At 40.0% G+C, this 24,658-nt stretch overlaps 1 protein-coding gene across 1 annotated transcript; it reads left to right on the forward strand.

Annotated features, from left to right (window-relative positions):
* Nucleotides 1-2,577: 2,577 nt before the first annotated feature.
* On the forward strand, nucleotides 2,578-24,231 carry htr1fb (5-hydroxytryptamine (serotonin) receptor 1Fb). The gene is made up of 2 exons (XM_060861061.1): nucleotides 2,578-2,793; nucleotides 22,792-24,231. Exon 2 carries the CDS (start codon nucleotides 22,821-22,823, stop codon nucleotides 23,907-23,909), a length of 1,089 nt encoding a protein of 362 aa, XP_060717044.1. The 5' UTR covers nucleotides 2,578-2,793; nucleotides 22,792-22,820; the 3' UTR covers nucleotides 23,910-24,231.
* Nucleotides 24,232-24,658: the final 427 nt, after the last annotated feature.

Below are 24,658 nucleotides of genomic sequence, written 5' to 3' on the forward strand. Positions count from 1 at the left end.
CAAATGAGCATTAGCCTACACTTCCAACTGACCCATATATGACAGTGGAATGACAGCAAACAAACTCTAACAAATTTATGTGCCAGTACTCCACTTTAATGAAGCCATGTTTCAGGCTATATATGGACGCAGACTACATCACTGGCTAAAACTGAATAGGACTTACTACAAGACTTCAAATGCCGCACAACCCTCAAATATGGCTGTACACTTGGCACTTTTAGCAGAAGTACACCTCTTATTGTTATAACTAAGACTTATATACTATACTCAAATATGTCTTTAATGAACTAATCTCCTATCTGGATAGCTAGCTAGCTAGCCTATTCCACATCCCATGTGTGATTGTACAATTACCCTGATCTATTAAGACGGTATTCATGTCAGATTATACAATGAAGATTATCTTATGATAGATCTGTGGCTTTAAAACTGATGACCTCCTGTTTGTCACCGATCAATCATTTCTTTAAAACAAGCTTGAGGTAATAAAGATATTTTTCAGGTGAAAAGCATATTGCATTTCATTTTGGTTTCACAACGGCTAATGGTGTATTTACTTCCCTGTGAGTTTTGAGTAATCCTATACCACCGTCCATTTAGTGGCTTCTAGATGCTTCAGTAGTTGAGGATATTCTCTGAAAAAAAATCCGACAGTGCCAGAACTTTGTCATAAGCTGCCTTGGTCGCTCGCGGTGACATTAATTCGGCCACCTGTCAGCACATCACATTAAGCTTTTAAAACCACTGATGTTATCTCATGGCGATATATGATGCGCAATTTTTGTCTGCAACTGTGTAATCTAGGTTATTGTCTGCAACTGTGTAAAACAGGTATTCATAAAGTGTGCCAATTTTACATAAACTGAGATTGATTGGGAAATCAAAGCAAAATATCTATAGAAGAATATGTGAATTTTGAGAGCTCCATAATAACAAGGTTCTTTTCTCGCATAGTTAACTACTCATCACTCACTCTCTCACTCATCTTCTACCGCTTATCCGAACTACCTCGGGTCACGGGGAGCCTGTGCCTATCTTAGGCGTCATCGGGCATCAAGGCAGGATACACCCTGGACGGAGTGCCAACCCATCGCAGGGCACACACACACACTCTCATTCACTCACGCAATCACACACTACGGACAATTTTCCAGAGGTGCCTATCAACCTACCATGCATGTGGGGGAGGAAATTGGAGTACCCAGAGGAAACCCCCGAGGCACGGGGAGAACATGCAAACTCCACACACACAAGGCGGAGGCGGGAATCGAACCCCCAACCCTGGAGGTGTGAGGCGAACGTGCTAACCACTAAGCCACCGTGCCCCCCTAGTTAACTACTGTTTTAGAATTTAAGACACCAAACTAACTAGTTCTGGGCACTGGGATGGCAACATCAGTAACCTATACCATTTACCATATACCATTTAACGTGTATGTGGTCGTGCAGTTAAATGTAAACTATACAGCCAAAAGTATGCGGACACCCACCCGACACCCGTCGAACGGCTGCTTTTATAATAATCTCCAGCTATCTGGGAAGGCTTTTGCTTTGTCCATTCTACTCGACCAGCATTAGTGAGGTCAGGCACTGATGTCAGGTGAGAAAGCTTGGCTCACTCTCAGCATTCCAGATAATCCCAAAGGTGTTCAGTGGGGTTAAGTTCAGAGCACTCAAAAGTTCTTCCACACCTTGACAAACCATGCGCTCACTTTGTACACCTTTTGTCATGCTGGAACAGGTTTGAGCTTGTTAGGTCCAGTGAAGGAACATTGTGATGCTACAGCATATATAAAAACAGTCATGTAGCTAAATACAGCATACAGTTTGGAACGACACTCTGGGCAAGAACCACATGTAGATGTGTTATACTTATTTAATTGACTATGTACACTGTAGCCTTGATGGTATCATCTCAATGACAAGCAAAAACACCTGTATATAATGTATACGGCGTTCCTTAGCTTTAAATTGTGAGGTAAACGTGTCATTTTGATCTGAAATAGGATAGAAAATGGGCCTGGAGAATGAATTAGCACAGCGTGTAATTGATGTCGGCAGTTTTTACCTCAGCGTCATTTAGCAGCGTCAATTAGCAACGGGAGACGCGCGCGAGCTCTCTCTCTCTCACACTCTCTCTCTCCCTCTCCCTCTCTATCTCCCACTCTCTCTAGCACACGTGCCCTCTTTCTCTCTCTCTCTCTCTCAGTCTCTCTCTCTCTCTCTCTCTCTCTCTCTATTTCTCTTGCCTTTTCTTTCTAGTACTCTCTCTCACGCTCTCTCTCATGTGCTCTCTCTCTCTCTCGGTCTCTCTCTCTCTCTCTGTCTCTCTCTCTGTCTCTCTCTAAATCTCTCTCTGTCTCTCTCTCTCTCTCTCTGTCTCTCACACACACCCTCTCTCTTTCTCTCGCCTTCTCTCTCTCTCTCTCTCTCTCTCTCTGTCTCTCTCTAAATCTCTCTCTTTCTCTCTCTCGCTCTCTAAATCTCTCTCATTCTCTCTCGCTCGGTCTCTCTGTCTCTCTCACTGTCTGTCTGTCTCTCTCTCTCTCTCTCTCTCTCTCTCTCTCTCTCTCACCGCAAGCGCTCTCACTTTGCGCGCCAAAATAATCCTGTCAGTGTCGAGTCCTCGCGCTCACGGAATGCTCACATCTCTCGCGCCCTTAGTGGATACGCCATTCAATCTCTCTCTCTCTCTCTCTCTCTCTCTCTCTCTCTCTCTCTCTCTCTCACTCTCTCTCTCTGACAGAGCCGAGCTGATTACAGGATTTCCTTCTGACTGACTAAAATCACGTAAGTCTTTACCTCAAAACGATTCGGTGAGAAAATCACTTGTAGATATGGAAAAGTTGTGTGTGTAGAAATGTGTTATAGAGCGTTATATGTGCGTATTTTGGGGTGTGTTTACACATGTAACGGTTATTTTATTATATTAATACATAAACAGCTCACTTTTCATACAGAAATCCACACAAGACCATATACTGTATACTGAAACAAGTGATAGCTTACCAAGTGAAAATATCTTAAATATGGGCAAATTTATCACATATTTTAAGCTTTACATTTTCTTTTGTGAGATCATTTCACTTCTTTCTAGAAAATGAATGAGCTTGAAATGAGTAAACATGCCAAGAAATAGGGTTTAATAAACGTATATTTGGTATATTGAAGTTATATAACAGAAAACACTAGACTTTTGACTCATTTTTGATGTAGGTAAATGAATAAGATTATATGATACGGTTTGATGGTTCAGTGATTGGATTTGAATTAAAATGAAAACATTGCTGGACATGTGTATATATGGTTGGGTGTAGATATGGCTTAATATTTTGAATTCGATTAAAAACTATTGCCATGTGCTTAACGTACAGTTTTCATTACTGTATATGCTTAATATTATAGACATATAGGACTATACAACAGCATTTGCATATGGATGGATTTTTAAATGAAACTAAGATGCATGACTGGTCATTTCCCCATTTGCATAGTCTACAGATACAAACGAACACGATTAATTGACGTACAAATGATAAATGGACGTGTGGATGATAAATGGATGAATACAATTATTGATTACTTGCTTTACTCATTATTACACTTAATTGATTTTTTGAGAATCGGTTCTTTGGTAGAGTAAAAAAAAAAAAAGGGTCCCTCAAGATATCTTTGGATATATATAGTTTCTGCTTGAATAGATTTCTTACATGCAATACATTTCTTGAATACATTTCTTACATACAATACATACTTATATAGTTTATATACTTATACTTATAAGTATAAGTATATATATCTACCCTGATGGGTGTGGTCTCTTCTATGATGACTCCGCCCTATTCACAATGCACAAAGGCTTACTGAAATGGTTTGATTTAATGAGAATATACGCATGAATGTACACTATGGCTGTAGGATATCTACCAGATCTCAATGCCTGTGTGAAGGCAGCGCTCAAGATTCAGCATCAGCGAAACCCTAATTGAGGGAATATGTGTGGGAAAAACGGTGTTCATCGCTCTAGAGCAGGTCCAGACACGTACAGAATCAATGCTCTGTAAAATCGCAACTGCCAACATATCATCTTTTTCCTGAATTTTTTATTTGTCTCCTCCTTTATTCGACTCCTTTGATTTGTCCCTCTGAGTAAAGTATACCATGTTTTATGTAGAACCAAGGAACAGAGGATTTTCAATTCAGAAAAGGTTCCTTTAAAGATCTACCACTGCTACTCATCTAATGAAACCCTCAAGAACCCTCGGAGTCTAATAATCTTCTCTACATCATTGCCAAACCTGCCCAGTCCTGGTAATTCTACCTTTACCCTTTAACAATTGAAAGAACGTGCACAGACGGTTTCTATTTTTTTTAAGCGGTAGAAATTTTACAATTACTTATAAATATACTCTCTGAGCTTCTCATCACGGACCACACGCTCATTTAAACTGCTCACAAAAAGCCATCCGTTGAGTCATGAGGGTGGAAAGATGCCTGAAGACAGCATCCATGAATTTCAATCATGGCTGATAATGTAGAATTAGTTTGCCACTGCCTCACACCGATACATAATTGAACATTAATAGGCTAAAACGTAGGGGTTTCTGCTGAGTCCACAGTCACAATCATAGTCTCTGAACTTATTGGCTGCGTAGTTTCATGAAGATGAATGAAACAAACCAGATTTACTTTCCGCCTCTTTTTTCTGTTGTAATTTTTTTTTAGTCCCAAAGGAGGGATTATCTCAAGGGATGCGACAAATACAAAGTCACATAAAATGGTTATGTATCTCATGTTGTGCAAACAATAATTTGATATGGTGGTTTAATTACAGCTAATGAAGGTTGCTGACTAAGATGTAAGTTAATTATTGTGTATTGTGTGAAGAATGGAACACGACGGTGTGTGTCGTTATAGGAAAATCATTATCGCCAGAGTGGTCTGATACTTTGATTAATCACCGCATGCCATGAAGTCTTTTATTCCACTTATGTCACTGTTAATGATTTCTTATTAACTAAAATCAACAACAACAACATGCCATTCTTTTTATCCCTTTATAGTTTGTCCAGGAAATCATCTTTAGGACTTTTCACACTTGTAATTGTCCCCCCAGAGTCTTTTTTAAATCCTGTGTAAACACAATTCTAGGTAGTTTCACACTCTTCATACTTTACCTGGGGTTAAATATTAATCCTGGCTCATAATCTGACATTCCTAAACCCTGGATGAATCTTCGACTTATTTGCATATTTCCTGTGTCAACGATTGTAATCGGATAAATACAGCATGTGACCACTTTAGATAACGGCTTGTCTCATGCTTTCACACCGGTGAGAAAAAAGTTCAGGTCTGCTGTTCTGTACTCGAGCGAGTATTGTTATCTTTCACATCCTTCTAATCGCACGCTGTTCAATATCTGATGGGTGATTTCTTGGGTTAAATGCAGGGAATAGATTGACAATAACCCAATGCAGTGTGGAAACCCTCAAATATAGACTATATATCAACATCTCATGATGGAACATTTTATCACATCAACACACGTGTGTTTATGTGACATGTTTACTGTACCCTTAAAGGTGCGGTGCACGTTGTTTGAGAAATGCTTCAGAAAACTGAGTCGGGCCGACAAACAAAACAAACGTGTAGCCAATGAGCAGAAAGGGGCGTGTTTTGTCAATGTGCGGCAGAGAGAGTGTTCCGTGCGAATGTCTGACATTAGCAGAAAGCGATTGAAACACTGACTTTTATCCGACTGACTGGCTGATAAAAACAAAAAGCGAATAAAGGCTCCGAGTCTCCTGTTTCCAAGTGTTAATCCACAGCAACGTTACGACATCTGCATCTAACGTTACCTCTGCCTCGGGTTCTAGGTGTTGAACGTCGTCTTCCGCGTGAAACGGAGCTAAACCTTTCACGGTACAACACACAGTACTACAAAAACACATTTGTATTACCATAATATTACTCATTGAGTTCATTTATTGACAGAAATATCCCCTCGGCCAGCCGCCTCAGCAGGTTCCGCCATAATAGTTGCCTGGGTTACGTATGTATGTGTGGGGCGGAGCTATCAAAACAGGGGTGACACCCATTTGGGTTAGGGGCGTGTTTGTTTTGGTGATTTCAGAAGTCAACATTGGCTTTCAAACATCGTGCACTCAAACTTTAAGTCCCTTAAAAGTACATTGTTAGTATAGGAACGCTAACCTATTGGAACAAGCACATATTATTTGTGGTAGATTTGATGTTCCAACATTGTTGACCTGTTGATGAATTCTAGTTGTTTTTTTTTTTTATTTTGGGTTTTGAAAAACACATTTCACATAAAGGTTCATGCTGGAATACTAATACTGTTCCTGACAAAATGCCTAATGCCTGACTGCAATGCTATCAACATCAAGCAGCGAAATTTGTTTACACAAGCTTATTCACTAAATATGGAACTAGGAGTTATAAGGATTCCTAGATAATTGAAAACAAATCAGTCACAGAATGCAAAACGCTTCATTAGAAGCATAGTTTCACAGCCGACAGAACGTGTAATAGAAGACACAAAAACGAAAATCAACAGAATAAACAGCAACTTAAATTTCGCTGCCGATTCTGCAGAGTCATGGATGACCTTCAAGCTTCTCCTACACAGTCAACCTCAGAATTATCGACACCCTCCATGAACAGCATAAAATACCTTTGTTTTCTTTTCATCCATTATACATTTCTTTTCTCAGAGTGAGTAACTTTATGTAAATATTTCCAGAATGGAAGTTTGTTTGCATTTATTTGAAATATTGTTTGAAGGAGGCAGAAATCAGATGTTTTGGGTGAAAATGCCATTATTTTTCTTAATGTGAATCAGAAATCTTATAATAAAAAGATTAAAGCAGTTTTAATGGAAAAAAACCCCCAAAAAGCACCAAGACAGCTCTCTTATTCCAGGACAAAACATTATTTATTTAACTATAAAAAATGTAATAAATTAGTCATCAATCATTCAAGAAAAAATAATCGCATTATGCGGCAGACGCGAATCGAAAGAGAGAGTTTTCTAAATGTGAAATTACGGTTCAGAAGCCCTCCAGTGAAATATGAGATTGAGTCCTGTATTGTGGTGATGAATAAGTGTGAACATTCTAGATGAATAAGCCCACTTGTTAAACATTTTTATTAAAGACAAGATTGAGTATATGTAAATTGAGTTAGCTCTCGAATGACCTTCATGTTAATGCTGTGGCTATTCAAAGGAACGGCGCTCACCCGAAATGTCAGAACAGCATTTTGATTTTGAACGCCGTGTGATTTTCACGGATTTACCGTATTGCTGTTAGGTACAAGACAAAAAAAAACAAATATTTAAAAGGTTTTTTTTTTTTTTTTAACGAAAGCATGTGAGAAACTCAAAGGCCCTCCAAAGGAAAGTAGAAGGCTTTGTGAGTATGTAACTGTCAAGTGTCCTATTTCATATTCACATATAACTGTAAGGTTTTTATCCAAACCTTAAATCTGTGTAAGAATCTACAGAAGCGTTCTGTAGTTCAACCTGGACATGAATTTTTAACTGACACTTTGACATTTCTGGGTTGCAAAGATTCAAAGCAATACATAACACTGTAAAATATAATAAGTTTACAAACCAAACCGCATTATGTCAGTGTGAGACTGATTGTCATATACTCTAAACCTTAGACGCTCATCCTTGGACCATGGAATGCTTGATACACTTCACAAGGGCTGTGATTTGATTGGTTACCCAACCCTAACATATACTGGATTGGAAGGTGAACTCAGTGATACAGCTGCATTATAAGCAAGATAATCACTGGATTGAGAGAAAAAAAGAAACATCTTTAAAAGTTACCCCAAACTAGTTATAGTTAAAGGTGGGGTGCACGATGTTTAAAAGCCAATGTTGACATTTGAAATCACCAAAACAAACACGCCCCTAACCCAAATGGGTGTCACCCCCGTTTTGATAGCTCCGCCCCACACATACATACGTAACCCAGGCAACTATTATGGCGGAACCTGCTGAGGCGGCTGGCCGAGGGGATATTTCTGTCAATAAATGAACACAATGAGTAATACTATGGTAATACAAATGTGTTTTTGTAGTACTGTGTGTTGTACCGTGAAAGGTTTAGCTCCGTTTCACACGGAAGACGATGTTCAACACCTAGAACCCGAGGCAGAGGTAATCCGCCATGTCAATCTTTCACTCGCTTTCGGCTAATGTCAGACACGCGCACTGAACAATCTCTCCGCCACATATTGACAAGACACGCCCCTTTCTGCTCATTGGCTACACCTTTGTTTTGTTTGTCGGCCCGACTCAGTTTTCTGAAGCATTTTTTAAACATCGTGCACCGCACCTTTAACTCGTCAACAATAAGTTAACAAATTTCTCTACCCAGGTTAAGAAGAAATTTCTTGGGTTGTAAAAAAAATAATAATGGTGATGGAAAGTACCCAGACTCTCCAGCTAGACCGATCCTCACACTGCATACAATGAGTGGATATTTTGGTAGCTCCAGTCCTCATTATGTTAGAACATGTGTAGCTGCATAAAAAAACAATGAGATTATCATAAAGAAGAGAAGACAGAACTGAAATAGATAAAACGTCGTTGAAAACGTGAGAAGTATGAGAGATGGCTATATGACGAACACAGAGGCCCACAGGGACCTTCCAAAGAGAATTAAGAAGCTGCGGCAGGCAAATAATTGTACAGTTACACCACTGACTTCATGTTCATGAACTATTTATGCAACGGCAAAGAAATCACAGTGCAGCCAAATGTTTAATTATTTATAATGCCCTTTTAAAAAAAAGGCCACGATTATTATACACTTCAGCCAAAAGAGATTCCAACACATGCCGTTCTGCTCTTTAACCTCACAGTCACTGAAATACAGAGCCAGAGGTGTACAAATCATAAATTCATTAGCTTGGGTACCAGGCATGTGAAAGCTTTAATGGGCTGTCCTTGTGATCTTGTGTTTGCCTCGAAACCTAATTTACTAGAAAAATGGTAGCTAGCATAATGTAATAAAGGAAGGAGGGCTAGTTAGCAGGCTATGTCCAATAATGCAGACAGAAGTGATTATATGAATTCCACAGGGAATAACTGCTTCACCGGTTATTATAATTTTATTGGAAAGTGCCCCTCGACAAAAAGTCAGCATCATATCATTTGATATGTGAAATTCACTTTCAAGGTTGTTGGGTAATGTTGTAATCTTGTCCTGGGTTAACGATGCATTCGTCCCTGAGAAACAAGCCTAGAAATAGGTTTCATTACTAATGACTTACACAACGCAGTGTTTGACATATATAACATTCCATAACCTTAGGACTTTTTTGTAGCTACGAACCGATGAAATATTGTTCAAGGCTCTCATCCGGACTCTGATTTGAGCTCAGATATTAAAGAGCAGATCTTTGGTGTAATAACAGGAAATGGCAAGTCAAGTTCTTAACGTTCTTCTGATTGAGAAGGAAAAATGAGGTTTGTGCCTGGATTGTCAGTTCAGTCTTTCTGGCGTGGGTGTTGTGAATGAAGAAGTTTAGAGGATCGTGTTGAGATGCACATTAAGAGCACACGGCTCAGTTACTGACAGCAGATAACAGCCTTGAGCTGTAGAAGATGATGAATTAGCTTCTCTCTACCCGGTAGAAATCTGCTGGCAATACGTCCCTGCGGTTCCTCTCATAAGGTTGCAGTCACATGACTTGACTCGATTGTTGTCAATGTCCTTTTGTGAACGCGTGCGATGAGAGTGATATAACGAGAAGCATTCTAGACTATTTGTATCTCATCTGTAACGCCTGCTCCGTGGCATATTTCCACACACCTACTTATCTTACCAATTAACGACTGTTACTTATTAGTCATGTAAAGTGCCTTCTGTGCTGGACACCCCGTGATAAACAAAGCTATTACTCCCGAAGCTATAACCATTCACCCATATTCAGCTCTTTCAGCATATCCTCTAAAAACGAGGAAGGTATCTGTAATGCGAAGGCATGTTGTATTCTTGACGTTTGATCTTTGAATGGCAGATGAGTATCTCACTCTGTTCCCACCCCCGCTCTCTTAAGACAATAACCTCTCCAACACACCTACGGAGCGCATATGCATATATGTGTGCTGTGCTCTTTATTTGCTGACTTCATCATCCATTCCTAACTTGTATAGGGAACGAACTTCGTCTTCAAACATGTCTTGATTTATAAAACTCTTCTTCTACACTGACTTTTACCAACAGCCACTCAGTTCAGTACTAAAAGTTTCAGCTGTATGATTTTTAGTGCCATCTCAATTTTAACCCCCACTATGGATTTACTTATTTCTTCACTTCATTAGTAACAACATATGAACCCTGAGCAGGAATCCTCTCAGAGCAACCTTAATGTTTCAGGGTCCTTTTTATGGGCTGGAATTCTACAAGGTATTTGAGATTCTGGTTCACGTTGAAGTGATTGCATCACATAATTGCTGCCAATTTGTTGTTGCACATCGATTCTGCAAATTTCCACTTCAACAACATCCTTAATTTGCTCTATTGGATTCATATCTAGTGATTTGAACAAGGCCATTGACATGTTCATGGACCCAGTTTGAGACCTGTCGTTTGATTCATGGGGCATTATCATGTCAGAGGTAGCCTTTATTATAGGAAAGGTTTGGAGATGCTGTCTGCAAAAATACTACAAGAGATTCACCAAATCATTACATCACCACCACCATTGTGAACTCTGCACACAATCCCTGCTGGATCCGTAGATCCAAAATCTATAATCATATTATCTGCATCCAGAAATGAGAATTTGTCAAACCTGGCAGCATTTTTCCAATTTGAAACTGAACTTGTCCTCATTGTACCCCAATACCCCATTGTTCTTGGCTAAAAGCTGTGGAACTCAATGTGGACTTTATCTGTTGTTTCCAATCCCTCTCAAGATCTGATGCATTATGCATTCTGAAATGGTTTTCTGCTCAACACGGACCTCTCGAATCAACGAGGCATTTCCATATCCATTCCACCTTTCGTTTATTGCACCTTTCTGTGTGATTTTTCATTTCAACCAAGTAGAAACCACACCTGATCAACTGAATAAACAGGTGGAATCAGTTGTGGCTCCTGTTTGACTGGAGTAAAAACCTGGACTCACACCGGGTGAGTCTGGACATGCTCTACAGCCTGTTGTGTGAAAATCTCAGGACATCAGACGTTTAAGAAATAACAAACATCAGAAATACTCAGACCATCTGACACAACAACCATGACATTTTTTGCCCCATAATGATGTTTACATTAAAGCTGGGGTCTCCGTTGTTTGAAAGCCAATGTTGACATTTGAAATCACCAAAACAAACACGCCCCTAACCCAAATGGGTCCCACCCCTGTTTTGATAGCTCCGCCCCACACATACACCAGACAAGTATAACCCAAGTATAACCCAGACAAGTATTATGGCGTAACCTGAGGGTATATTTTCATCTGAACTCAATGAGTAATACTATGGTAATACAAGTGTGTTTTTGTAGTACTGTGTGTTGTACCGTGAAAGGTTTAGCTCCGTTTCACGCGGAAGACGTTCAGTTCTCTCCAGCGCTGGAAAGCTGATCCTATATTAACACGTCCTACTTCTTGCCTTATCGTAAGCCTTTCTTCGCTTTCTTTCTTTGTTTTTATTCTCCATGTCAATGTTAAAACCGCTTTCTGCTAATGTCACACATGCACACTGAACACTCTCTCCACCCATATTGACAAGACACACCCCTTTCTGCTCATTGGCTACACGTTAGTTTTGTTTTTGTTTTGTTTGGTGGCCCAACGCAGTTTTCTGAAGCATTTCTCAAACAGCGGAGACCCCACCTTTAACTCTAAGCATTAAATTAACTCCTTAGTCTATATGATTTATGGCCATTGTTTTGCTGCCACATGTTTGGCCGTTTGGATAATTGGACGTGTATTCCCAGATTAACAAACAATCACAAGCGCTTTGACACGAGTCATATCAAGCACTGAACATACTATAAGCTAATTGGATGCTGTGGAGGGGATTTAAAACAAAATTGACTTCGAGTCTGAAGGTGAGGGACGAGAGCCAATTTGATCCGGTTCCAACATTTCAGTATAAGTAACTGTTCCTAAGATAGGGCTTTTAATCTGACGGGTATGTGATTTGCTTATATAATTAGATTGACTCCAGAAATGTGTGGTATGTTTGTTTGTTGTTTGTTTGTTTGTTTGTTTGTTTGGTAGATAAAAAAACACAGATCCCTACAATTAGGGACATACAGTACACTGACCCTAGAAATATGTTCCAGTGAAGCCTACATAAATACAACGCAATATATTTCAAGCACAACCACAAAATGACTAATGTTAAATTTCTAATATATAGGTGTTAAGAGATGAGAGATACTGCAAGGGCAGGATGTAAGTAATGTTCTGGCGGTTGTTTATAGTGCGATACAGAGGATAAATCAGAATTTTTTATTTACCAAAGATTCATCACTGGCAAAGATGCTGTTAAGGTGCCTTCTGCTTCTGAATTTGATGGAAAGTTTCCCAGAGACTGGTAATCCTGCTGAGGCAACACTTTACCCAGGATATTTATTGAGGTCTTCAAATCAGAGGCAGTGGCAGATGATGATTTTTTTTTTTTTTTCTCACTCTGTGATCTGTAAAATTGCTGCAGTCTTTTTCCTCTGAAATGATGCTGAGACAAACCAGACATTAAGAGAAATGATCTCCCTTTTTGCTAAGGTGATTTCACACTGTCCTGGATATTTGTTTTATGCAGAACGATTGATGTTGAGCTCTTAGAAATCAATTAATTGAAACAACTTAATGATGCTGTAAAAAAAAAAAAAAAAAAAACGTACCGCAGACTTTCATAAATTCTTTGCACTCAGAAAACAAGCTTTAAACAGAATGATCATGTTTTCATAAAGATCATAGAGAATCTCATGTCATTAGTACAATGTTCTGGCAACAAGATTCAGGATCGTGAAGTTGGCCATCTAGATATGTAGCTGTAAGCAAATTGTGTTGTGTTTGAAGCAGCAGTCACTGGTAAATAAACTAGATAATAAATGGATAATAATAGATAAATCCCTTAGACATTGCTTCTACCATTTAAAGTTCTTGGCTTCATTCTGACATTCTTTTATTGTAGTTATAATAATTATATAGTACACACTAATTTTAGCTAAAATAATTGTACCTGTGGCTTAGTGGTTAGCATGTTCGCCTCACACCTCCAGGGTTGGGGGTTCGATTCCCACCTCCACCTTGTGTGTGTGGGGTTTGCATGTTCTCCCCGTGCCTCAGGGGTTTCCTCTGGGTACTCCGGTTTCCTCCCCCGGTCCAAAGTCATGCATGGTAGGTTGATCGGCATCTCTGGAAAATTGTCCGTAGTGTGTGAGTGTGTGAGTGAATGAGAGTGTGTGTGTGCCCTGCGATGGGTTGGCACTCCGTCCAGGGTGTATCCTGCCTTGATGCCCGATGACGCCTGAGATAGGCACAGGCTCTCCGTGACCCGAGGTAGTTCGGATAAGCGGTAGAAGATGAATGAATGAATGAATTGTACCTCAAAGCAGGGGTCCTGAAAAAAAACAAAACACCTGATTAATAATAATAATAATAATAATAATAATAATAATAATAATAATAATAATAATAATAATAATCTAGCCAAATCTGTAGAGATTAATTTGATGAATACATTTTTTTTTATGGATTATTCAAAAGTGTATTAATTAATTGAGTATGTAAATTTACACACAAAACACACTTCTTTATTAAAAATGTCATTACATTAAAGTTCCATTATTTCTGTTACTTACGTTATTGAGGTCTAAACCCAATTCAAGTCAAAGTCTATAAATAACTCAGTAATAGATTTAATAATATAATAAACAATCTTGTACTGTATAATCTTGAGGTACGTTGTGATTTGCTCCCTCTGTAGCAAAGCATTGAGACATACCCATACTTTAAGAAACACACACCCTTGAACGTATCACCCGAGCGACAAAACCTTATTAAAATTAAGTCCTTTTTTACCGAGTGTGAAGCGCATTAGACCTGTGTGAAATCCTTTGCTCGTGCTTTAACATTCAATATGCAACATCGACAGTCAGAAAAGAGAAAGCACGTGTTTACGGAGCCGTCGGCCGAAAGTGAGTTCCTGCATTTTGTCACATATGAGCACAGACTTGCAGGTGAAATGTGGTAAATTGAATGAGCATTTAATTGTAGCTTCACTCAACCGCTGCCACACTGCTGAAAGCTTGCAGCTTTCCACCAGCCCAAAGCCCAAAGGACCTCTTGGCTCAGTGTGACTGATCCTTAGTCACTCGCACATCTGGCAGAGTGTTTCTGAAAGCGCTTCAAACCCAAAACACCAACCGTCTCCTCTCCATTTGTTATTTCCTTTCGCTGACAGCCATCGACTAAAAGAGTAGCCTGACCTCCCTGACCTGGTTATATAAAGTATGTTTGTTTGAAGAGATGAAAACTCTTTACTATAGACTGAGCTCGAACCAAAAATCGAACACTGAGCTCAGCATATAGGATCGCAGGTCAAATTTAAATCAACTTATTACTAATTAATCTTAAAGAGAATCATTCAGCTCAGGAATTGAGTATTGAGTAAGCGCTTTGACCTATCTGATTTTATCAACTTCTCCATTCTTGATTATGTAAAAAAAACAAACAAAAAAAACACACACACACACACAAAAAAATACAGACTTTACAGCTCTACAAGATTATTTTTTTCCTTTGCAATATTTGTTTCTTCCTTCATTTAGCTTTCATTTATTTGTGATGAAGGCCAAAGCATCGAAGGCAGTCATCCTGCATAGAGGCCACTTGTAACCGTGGACAAGAAAGAGTAATGAATACGCCGCAGTACGATAAGTGCTTACTGATTGGAAAAATTATTTGCTTAGGAAAAAAGTCAAGCAGCAAAATAAAAGGTGAAGGCTCAAACCTAATTATTTATTTGTTCGCTGTGACTCTTTGCGCTTCCCGTCAATCTCAGAGCTCTCCTTGAGGACAGGATGTCTGACAGAGTAAACAGACAGGGATTTAAAAATGTCGTATGAAAATTGGGTCCTCACTTGTGCCATTTAAGAGTGAGGACATCATGAAGAAACATATTGGTGAGAGATACACAGTCCCACCACTGTGTAAACACACGGAATGCAGGAATGAGGGAGAAAAGGAATTACAAAACATCTGCTCTTTCGATAAAACATGAAAATGCTTTGCTTTTTTTTCCTTTGAGGTCATAATTTTCGAAATAACGTATCTGAGTACAATATCTGGAATTTGAAATTCAATTCAACGTTCACGAATAAAACCCTGTTTACGGCTTTCGGTCGAATTTTTTTCCGCCAGCCGTGCGGCACTTTTACCAAAGTGGTCAGTCTTACTTTTGTGAAACATAAACCTTTTTATACATTCTTTAAATGACATTTCACTAGCACTGAAAAAAGTGTGAGAAAATATTTTGCTTGTATCTGAGAAGTTCTGATGCTGTATTGCCCCTTTTCCACCGAGGCAGTTTGAGTGCAGGTTCGGAGCCTAATTTAGAACCAGTTCTTTCTTTTTCGACAGCCAAAGCAGTGGCTCTGAACCAGCAAAAGTGGTTCTTAAGTAGCACCAAAACGTTGCTGGTCTAGACTTAAGAACCGCTTGTGTCAGCGGCTGTGGGTGGGGCTGGGGGCGGGGCTACTGTTAGCACCTGGGAGTGTGGCTACTGTTAGCGCATTTGATAATGTTCCTTAAGTAGGGGCTGTGGGTGGGGCTGTGGGCGGGGCTACTGTTAGCGCATTTGATAATGTACCTTAAGTATACTAATGTTTAATACACTTTTACTTTACTGTGATATGATACATTATCAGCACACATGATAGTATGTAGCTACATGCTAAGGCTAACTTTTTTCTGTGTTAATGATAAAATAACGTTATGTACTTTCTCGATTACAACCTCCGTTTATACAGATTACATGGAGCTGAACGTACACGTTGGATTCACCGCGTTTGGGTGTTAATGTAGGTTCACAAAGCCATGAGCATTAACAGTAAAGCAACATCCGCCATTGTTGTGTTTGTGTTTGCCGCTGCTGCGCTAACGTTGCTGTGTAACGTGACACGTATACAGTGACGTCAGACTCGGCTCTGTGATGCTCTCTAGCCGGTGGAAAGACAAACCGGTTCTTAGAAGGTTCGCCAGTGGAACCAACTTTGAACCAGCACCAGTGCTAGCTCTGAACCAGCACCCGGTTCTTTTTGGTGGAAAAGAGGCATCACTGTGAGTTTAGAGGCTGTATTCATCGAGTCTCTTAGAAAAAGAAACGTATTCATTTCAATATGTATTTTTTTTCTTTTAACTGCTTGAAATTCCTAACGCATAAGGGTGCTCATTCCATATCTCTGTAAATATATACTGTAGGAGAGATCATGATGTGTCCTAGTGAGCTAAGAGTTTATCAAATGACTGCAGTACGTTTCAGAAATTTTACCAACCCGTTTAGATGACATAACTCTCCTTATGGGTCTAGTGTGGATAAGATTTTACATGCTCTAGAAATGCCACAATGGATTTCTTAAGAGCAGGAAAGATTACGTCGTGTCGCGGTGATGATTAGAGACATTGTCTGTGCAGAGTTATGTGTTTCCTGCAGGTTCTCCAGGTTCTCCGGTTTCTACCCACCACCCACAAACACGCAAGCAGGTCGACAGGATACTCCAAATTGCTACGCGCTCATCAAGATTTATTTCTGTATCACTCATATTCCTGAGTGTTCCTGAGATCCACAGCAACCCTGACCAGGATAAAAAGGTTACTGATGACAAATAACAGCTCCAGCTCAGCAGATCAGCTTTATTTATTCACACATTTATAACCTCTAAAATTCAGCAGGAAATAATAAAAATATGCTGCTGTGCAAACCAGCTTGCCGAGGTATTTTCTAGTCACCGGAGGAGATGCAAGAAAACGAATACTCATATGCGATGACAACAGATAAGATCGACAAGAGGAAGCTGATTATAATGTATTAAAATCCTAAAATCCTGGAAGAAATCTAAAATATGACAAATGTTTATGTAAATATCCTGAGAACGCGAAGCTAACCGTACAACGTCAACACAATCGCTTAATTACGTCATGATACGGTTGTTAAACATATTTCGTTTAGAAACGTAAATCCTATTCATCTCTGTACGTATATCTAAATAGTTTAACAGTATAACTTTGTTCTTTGAATAAGATCCTCATTCGACTGTCGCTAACATTTATGCTTTGCTTGGATTCCTCACTTGGGGAGGAAAAGCATCAGCTGAATTAATACACATCAATTCATCGATCGGAGGATGAGTCGGGCTCTCGGCGGTGCAGAAATTAGCAGCATGATTAGCAGGATGGCACGCTAATGTGATCTAACTGGCATGGATTATTATCAGGAGAGACAGATTTTACCATTCATCCTTGTTGCTTTGCTTTGTGTGATTCAGTAAAGCATGTGAACACTGGTAAGGGTTGTCATGATAACAGCAAGACAAATGGGGATGAAATTTTCACACTGTACCGACTGAACGTTTGATGTTTTGTGCATTAATGACGAGACAAAGACAAGTCAATGACAATGGGGAAATGTTTCTCATTTCTTGTATAGGACTAAGGTTCAGTAAATGTCAGCGAAGCCAGGTTGAGGGATGTGGTAGCCTAGTTGTTAAGGTGTTGGGCTACCAATCGGAAGGTTGTGAGTTCAATTCCTACGTCCACCGAGCTGCCACTGCTGGGCCCCTGAGCAAGGCCCTTAACCTTCAATTGCTCAGTTGTATAAAAATGAGATGAAAAATGTAAGTCGCTCTGGATAAGGGCGTCTGCTAAATGCCGTAAATGTAATGTAATGTCCTCAGTGGGGAGTTCAATGGAGATAGAACAAGGAGGTTGAGCTGGACCTTCTCTAACTGGTACAGTATAACCCAAAATCAATGGTTTAACTCTTTTAACTAGCTGAACTCTCAGGATAGGAGGAGCCTATCTGACTCCACTCCCTTGAATTTTAGCTCCACTCCATCCAGCTTCTGGAAGATTGATCATGTTTGACTCCACCCCCTGGTTAACTTGGCTTTGTCTGGGGACTCTGGAAACAAATCAACAAACATAGGGATATTTGTTCCACAATTTTACTGGCAACCGGTGGCTCAATCTTCTGATTGGTCTTTCAACATGTAGCTCTTGTCATCCTGATAGTCAGGACAGTGCTGGTTGCGATCATTCATTCATTCATTCATTCATCTTCTACCGCTTATCCAAACTACCTCGGGTCACGGGGAGCCTGTGCCTATCTCAGGCGTCATCGGGCATCAAGGCAGGATACACCCTGGAGGTGCGAGGTGAACGTGCTAACCACTAAGCCACCGTGCCCCCTGGTTGTGATCAGTAGCTTTTCATTTTGCCTCAGCTTCATTCCATTCAATTCAATTCAAGTTTATTTGTTTAGCGCTTTTTACAATTGACATTGTCTCAAAGCAGCTTTACAGAACATAAACACAGAACAAAAGGTTATTATAAAGAATAATATAAAGATTAATAGAATACAAAATTCAAGATTAATATTAGATAGATTTAGTTCACAATGTGTTTGTATTTATCCCCAATGAGCAAGTCTGTGATGACTCAGGTGACTGTGGTGAGGAAAAACTCCCTTAGACGGTAAAGGAAGAAACCTTGAGAGAAACCAGACTCAAAGCGGAACCTCATCCTCTTATGGGTGACACCGGAGGGTGTGATTATAAATATACAGTCAAACAAATGTTGTATTGATGCAAAATATTATCATGTGATAATATTTTTTTGTTGCCCTGCGATGGGTTGGCACTCCATCCAGGGTGTATCCTGCCTTGATGCCCGATGACGCCTGAGATAGGCACAGGCTCCCCGTGACCCGAGGTAGTTCGGATAAGCGGTAGAAGATGAATGAATGAATGAATGAATATTTTTTTTGTGTGCTAGCCATGGTGCTAAATTCTAGTTCAAGTACTAATTTGTATCTTAATAAACTTTATATTTGCAGTGCCAAGATTGCTCAAGGAGTGGTTTTGATTGACAGAGCATTAGTCTCATCTCTAAATGGTGCACTTTTATGAGTTTGTAAGGTTGAGCTGCGGCTCCAGCAAAATTGCCAATAGCATTAAACTCTTTAAGGTGTAATTCAAGTTTGGCGAAAAGCCAGAACATGTTATTTTGAGTACATGTTCATAGATGACTGCACGATGCCAGTGCTTGAAAAAGAGAGGTAGAGACTTTGAAGTTGTAAGAGGCTTAAATATTTGAGGCTTGTATGCCTGTGAGAGAAAGTAAACCACAGAGAGAGAGGAAAAGAAACAAGTTAAGCAGCATGCTGAAAATAGTTTCTGCTGAAGGTTATGACACGAAAAGCATATTATATAGTGTGTAACGTGGGACCAGAGTCCTGGGATGAACATATCACGCTGCACCAGAAGAGCTTAAGAGGTGTAAAAACATTCTGTTTATGGATTTACATGACCAAGTGACCAAGACAAGGATATGACCAATAATGTATGGTTTATTACCTTGTTATTGTAACAAGATCTTAACAATTATAACAATTATCTTGTAAACCAATGAACCCCTATGTGAGATTTTGGAGCCAGTGATACCATCCACCAAACACCAAGTGAGAAAATCAGTGCAGTTACACAAAATTGTAGAATCAATGTCCAGGTGCAGTGAAGCTATTCTGGAGGCATGTGATGGTGTGACTTCTTACTATGACACTTCATGTTGGTTTGCTTTTATTTTGTCACCCTTCTTATACCTTGCACGTATACACAGGATGCAACATGCCTTATAGCAAACTGCCATCTTGCCTGGTATCAGTTCCATTAACTTGTCAAAAGAAGCTCACAGCACAGTGTTTTACTGCCAAAGAGAAAGTCAGTGCACTCTGAGCTCTGATAAGAGTGTTATTGAAATTTGGGAAAGAGAGTTCTTTACTTCTGCTTTACTTATACTTATGTGTGTCCCCGGATTCATAAGCTAATATAATAATCAGTATCAATCTCTGCAGCAGAAGTGGGGAAATAAAAACAATGATAGGAAGCCAAGGTACTCTAATCTCTGATCTTTGCTAAAATGAAAACTTCCAAAAATAGATAAAGGCCACAGCTCAGAATTTAAGGGTTTACAGTCTTCTTCACAGTGGGATGATATGGATGCAGGGTTTCATTCCCACTCAGGGTTGGCTCTTAAAAAAACCCTTAGTTTTTCATTCACTCTCACTCACTCATCTTCTACCGCTTATCCGAACTACCTCGGGTCACGGGGAGCCTGTGCCTATCTCAGGCGTCATCGGGCATAAAGGCAGGATACAACCTGGACGGAGTGCCAACCCATCGCAGGGCACACACACTCTCTCCTTCACTCAGACACTATGGATAATTTTCCAGAGATGCCAATCAACCTACCATGCATGTCTTTGGACCGGGGGAGGAAACCAGAGTACCCGGAGGAAACCCCCGAGGCACGGGGAGAACATGCAAACTCCACACACACAAGGTGGAGGCGGGAATCGAACCCCCAACCCTGGAGGTGTGAGGCGAACGTGCTAACCACTAAGCCACCGTGCCCCCCTCCTTAGTTTTTATTACACTGATTTTTTTATGTTATATACTGACCAGAAATTACATACTGTACATACACTTCATATGCATTATATTTGCCAAAGATATATAATGCCTTTCCTAAACCGTGCTCACAAAGCTAACTAGAAAGTCTTTGTCTGCTCTTGCATTACACTTTCTCTACACTGAAACTAAGACGCCTGAAACCGTTCCAGCATGACAAGTGAGCTCCATTAGAAGATGGTTTGCCAAAGTTGGAGTGAAAAAACTCTCAAAGCCCTGAGCTTAGCCTCACCAAACACCTTCGGGATGAACTGGAACGCTGACTGCACCCCCAAACCTCGTTACCTGACAACAAGACCGACCTCATTAGTGCTCTTGTGGGTGAATGAATACAAGTCCCAGAAGCCACGCTCCAAAATCTAATGGCAAACCTTCCCAGAAGACTTGAGGCCATTTCCAAACCAATAGCCATCATTTCAGAATGGAATGTTTAACAAGTACTACTGTATATGGGAGTATTATGGAAGTGTCCACATACAGTACAGCACATTTGGCTATAGGGAAGATCTTCACATTCATAATGTCTCAATTCTTTCCAAAGACCTTAAAAATTATAGCAAAAAAAAACACTAAAAGATCATGTTTAGCAGGTTCAAAGCAAATTATTTTGATATTCTACCTTGAAAATGCTGGTTAAACTAATAATAAGTAAAATCTAGAAAAGCTACCTGAACCCTGAGAGTAGATTCAGTACATACAGTATGTTAATCAGTTCAGACTCTAATTTACTACCCTGTTTAAATACCTTGTAAATTCATTCACTGCAATGTGTTGCTAAGCCTTTTGTTCAGATGTCAGAAGAGTTAGAAATCTGTTCTTTGGTCAGACTTCTTTTGGTTTTATATATATATATATGTATATATATACGTATATATATACAGTATATAATGCATTATTTCTGTTTTCTGTCTGCATAATTTTCTCTCTAGATTGTCAGCCGTGCTACGAGACACCAGCAAAGACGGAACACATATAATCTACTCTAATCTATATACGCCTTTCTGATGATAGTTGTTATTTTGTTATTTATAGTGTCGGTGCTTGGGGCATTATTAGAAATCCAATAATGCACTGAGGTCATGCTCTAAAGCAATTACTGTGCATGAATGAACGATTGAATACAAAGCAGAGATCAGTAGATCAAGCAAACAAACGCTGATAGCACTTACACGAGCTCACATCGTTCGCACATTTAGTTCCCGACGTCAGGTATGAATAAACAAATGAACATAACATACAAATCATTGTTTAATGATAAGTAGTTTCAATCACTGATTACATGAATGAATTTTATATTTATTCTTGATAGAACAGGATGTGAGGAGAATTACATACAATTACATAAATGGCCTAGATACTTTTTTGTTACACTACTTTTAAAGACAGTTACACATAAAGTACAATAATACAATAGTAAGACAGCACTGAGTCTATACAGTCTTTATCTAACACTTTATGAAGGTTAGTGTGGGAGTGAAAGATGGTGAATCAGTTGACTTCACCCGCGTCGTGCATTACGGTTTCTTCCAACTGGGGCAATGTGCATTTGACAGAATGACTCAGTGCTGTCAAGCTAAAATGGCTTTTCCTGAAAGATATTAGACTCTTTTTGTGGTGGGAAATACTGTATGCATCGCCCTGTTTACTGTGTAGGATTACAGATTATCAAAAAAAAATATTTTGCCCTTTGAATTCAACATCTGAAAGGAAATGAAAATATTCTTCATTAAAGTTTAGTGCAAAAATGTGACCGAAGACCAGACATTCACTGAAACCAAACGCTGCTTCGTTGTGAAACGGAGAAATGTATTCCCTGCTATTTAACATCCCAGTGATGGTCACAACAAATCATCAATAGTAAAAGGGCCATTAAAAGGTGTGTTTGCTACTTAGTATAAAACAATGCCAAACGAATGTTGAGTTTTTTTTATTCGTACGGATAAAATGTCGTTAGATTAGCAAAAGCTACAGAAATCTCTGTATTAAAATCATGTAATCATTTGTACATACTTTAATTATTTATTTGAATTCTCATCCTCAGGTTCCAGCAGTTAAAATTCGTTCGAAACCATGGATCTGATAAACTGCTCCTCGGTGGATGACGTGGAGCCTGGAATCAGTGGCAGTAAAATTGTCCTCTGCCTGCTGCTCTCTGTCCTAGCTGTGGCCACCACGGTCATCAATTCCATGGTGATAACAGCCATTCTGGTCACTCGCAAGCTCCATCAGCCAGCTAATTATCTGATTTGCTCGTTGGCCGTCACTGATCTTCTGGTGGCCGCGTTGGTAATGCCAATCAGCATTGTGTACATAGCGGAAGAGATGTGGGTGCTGGGGCCAGCCATGTGCCACCTATGGCTGGGTGTGGACGTTACCTGCTGCACCTGCTCCATCCTTCACCTGGCAGCCATTGCCCACGATCGCTATCGTGCCATCACCGATGCTGTGGCGTACTCGCAAAAACGCACATCTCAGAGAGCAGCCGTGACCATCGTGGTGGTCTGGGTGCTTTCTGTACTTGTCTCGCTCCCCCCTCTCATGTGGAGGAAGATGCCTGTAGAGGAACATGGAATGATGGAGTGCTTGATGGAGCATGACCATGTTGCCTTTACCGTCTACTCGACCTTCGGCGCCTTTTACATCCCGCTCATCCTCATACTGGTGCTCTATTACAAAATCTACCGGGCAGCACAGACGCTGCGCAACCGGCGAGGCAGTAGCCGACTGGTGAAGCAGTCAGTCAATAGTGTCATGGTGAGTTCAGACCGGGAAGCTCCTCCGCTCAGTCCGGACACACTCAGCCCCACCGAGAAGTCTTTTTCGGAGCCGTCAACAGATGGAGAACGCGTCAAGATCACACCCACCACAGGCAAGGTTTTCAAGAACCGAAGGAATCCAGGCGCCAGGGAGAGACGAGCGGCCCTCACTCTCGGCCTCATCCTCGGGGCCTTTGTCATCTGCTGGCTGCCTTTCTTTCTCAAAGAGGTCATCGTGAACACGTGCCCTTCTTGCAGTACTTCAGCTCTGCTTGCGGACTTCCTTACCTGGCTTGGCTATCTGAATTCACTCATCAACCCGCTTATATACACCATATTCAACGAGGACTTTAAAAAAGCCTTTCAGAAACTCATCCCTTTGTGTTGTACACAGTACCGATGAACTCTGATGACAACAGATGCTTTGGAAGGAAGGATATATCGCATTGAGGCTTGCAGGAGCAATGCTTTGAAAGTTCTATTCTGGAGACTGTTGGGAAGGGGAACAGACTTTGCGCAGTTAAAAACAACGTTAAGTCATTTGTTCATAGCAGTAGTTGGACTACCTTAGAACCCAAAACAGCAGAAATCTTTTTTGGAGCTTTGAACAAAACATTTGATGGAAATGTAAAATTGCAACTGTTGCTTTAAGACTTCAGTGACTGAAGATAATGGATGCCACAAGTGTTACAGTATACAGAAGAGGCACCAAAAAGACCTTAATGACCACTGATCTGCATTCAGCTTAAAACAGTTTTAACCTCAATTGTTTTTCTCCCCCCCTAAACAGTGATTTTATGTATTTGATACTGCCATATCTTGCTCATTTTCCACACAAACATGAGATATACAACCCAGGTTTGCATTCAAAACATTAATAAAATGTGTTTGACATTCCAACTTCATCTTAATAAATGAAAGGCAAAATTTGTCCATCTGTTCACCCCTTTTTATTATGTAAACCACGATTCAGATATGGGTCTTGCAACAAACTCAACTTCTTGGTAGTTTTCCAGCATGAATAGACTACATTGCTTGGGTGGTTATGTGCAGTTGTATTCAAACGGCCTTTATTTTAAATGATTCCCTTACAATTTTATTTGCAGAAAGTGTTCAGAAATCAATACAAATCACTGTGCACGTATCAGAACG

The sequence above is a fragment of the Tachysurus vachellii genome, chromosome 24, assembly GCF_030014155.1.
Source record: "Tachysurus vachellii isolate PV-2020 chromosome 24, HZAU_Pvac_v1, whole genome shotgun sequence".
NCBI lineage: Eukaryota > Metazoa > Chordata > Actinopteri > Siluriformes > Bagridae > Tachysurus > Tachysurus vachellii.

Coding starts and splice junctions, on each gene's coding strand:
- htr1fb (XM_060861061.1), top strand. CDS start 22,821: ATGGATCTGATAAACTGCTCCTCGGTGGATGACGTGGAGCCTGGAATC.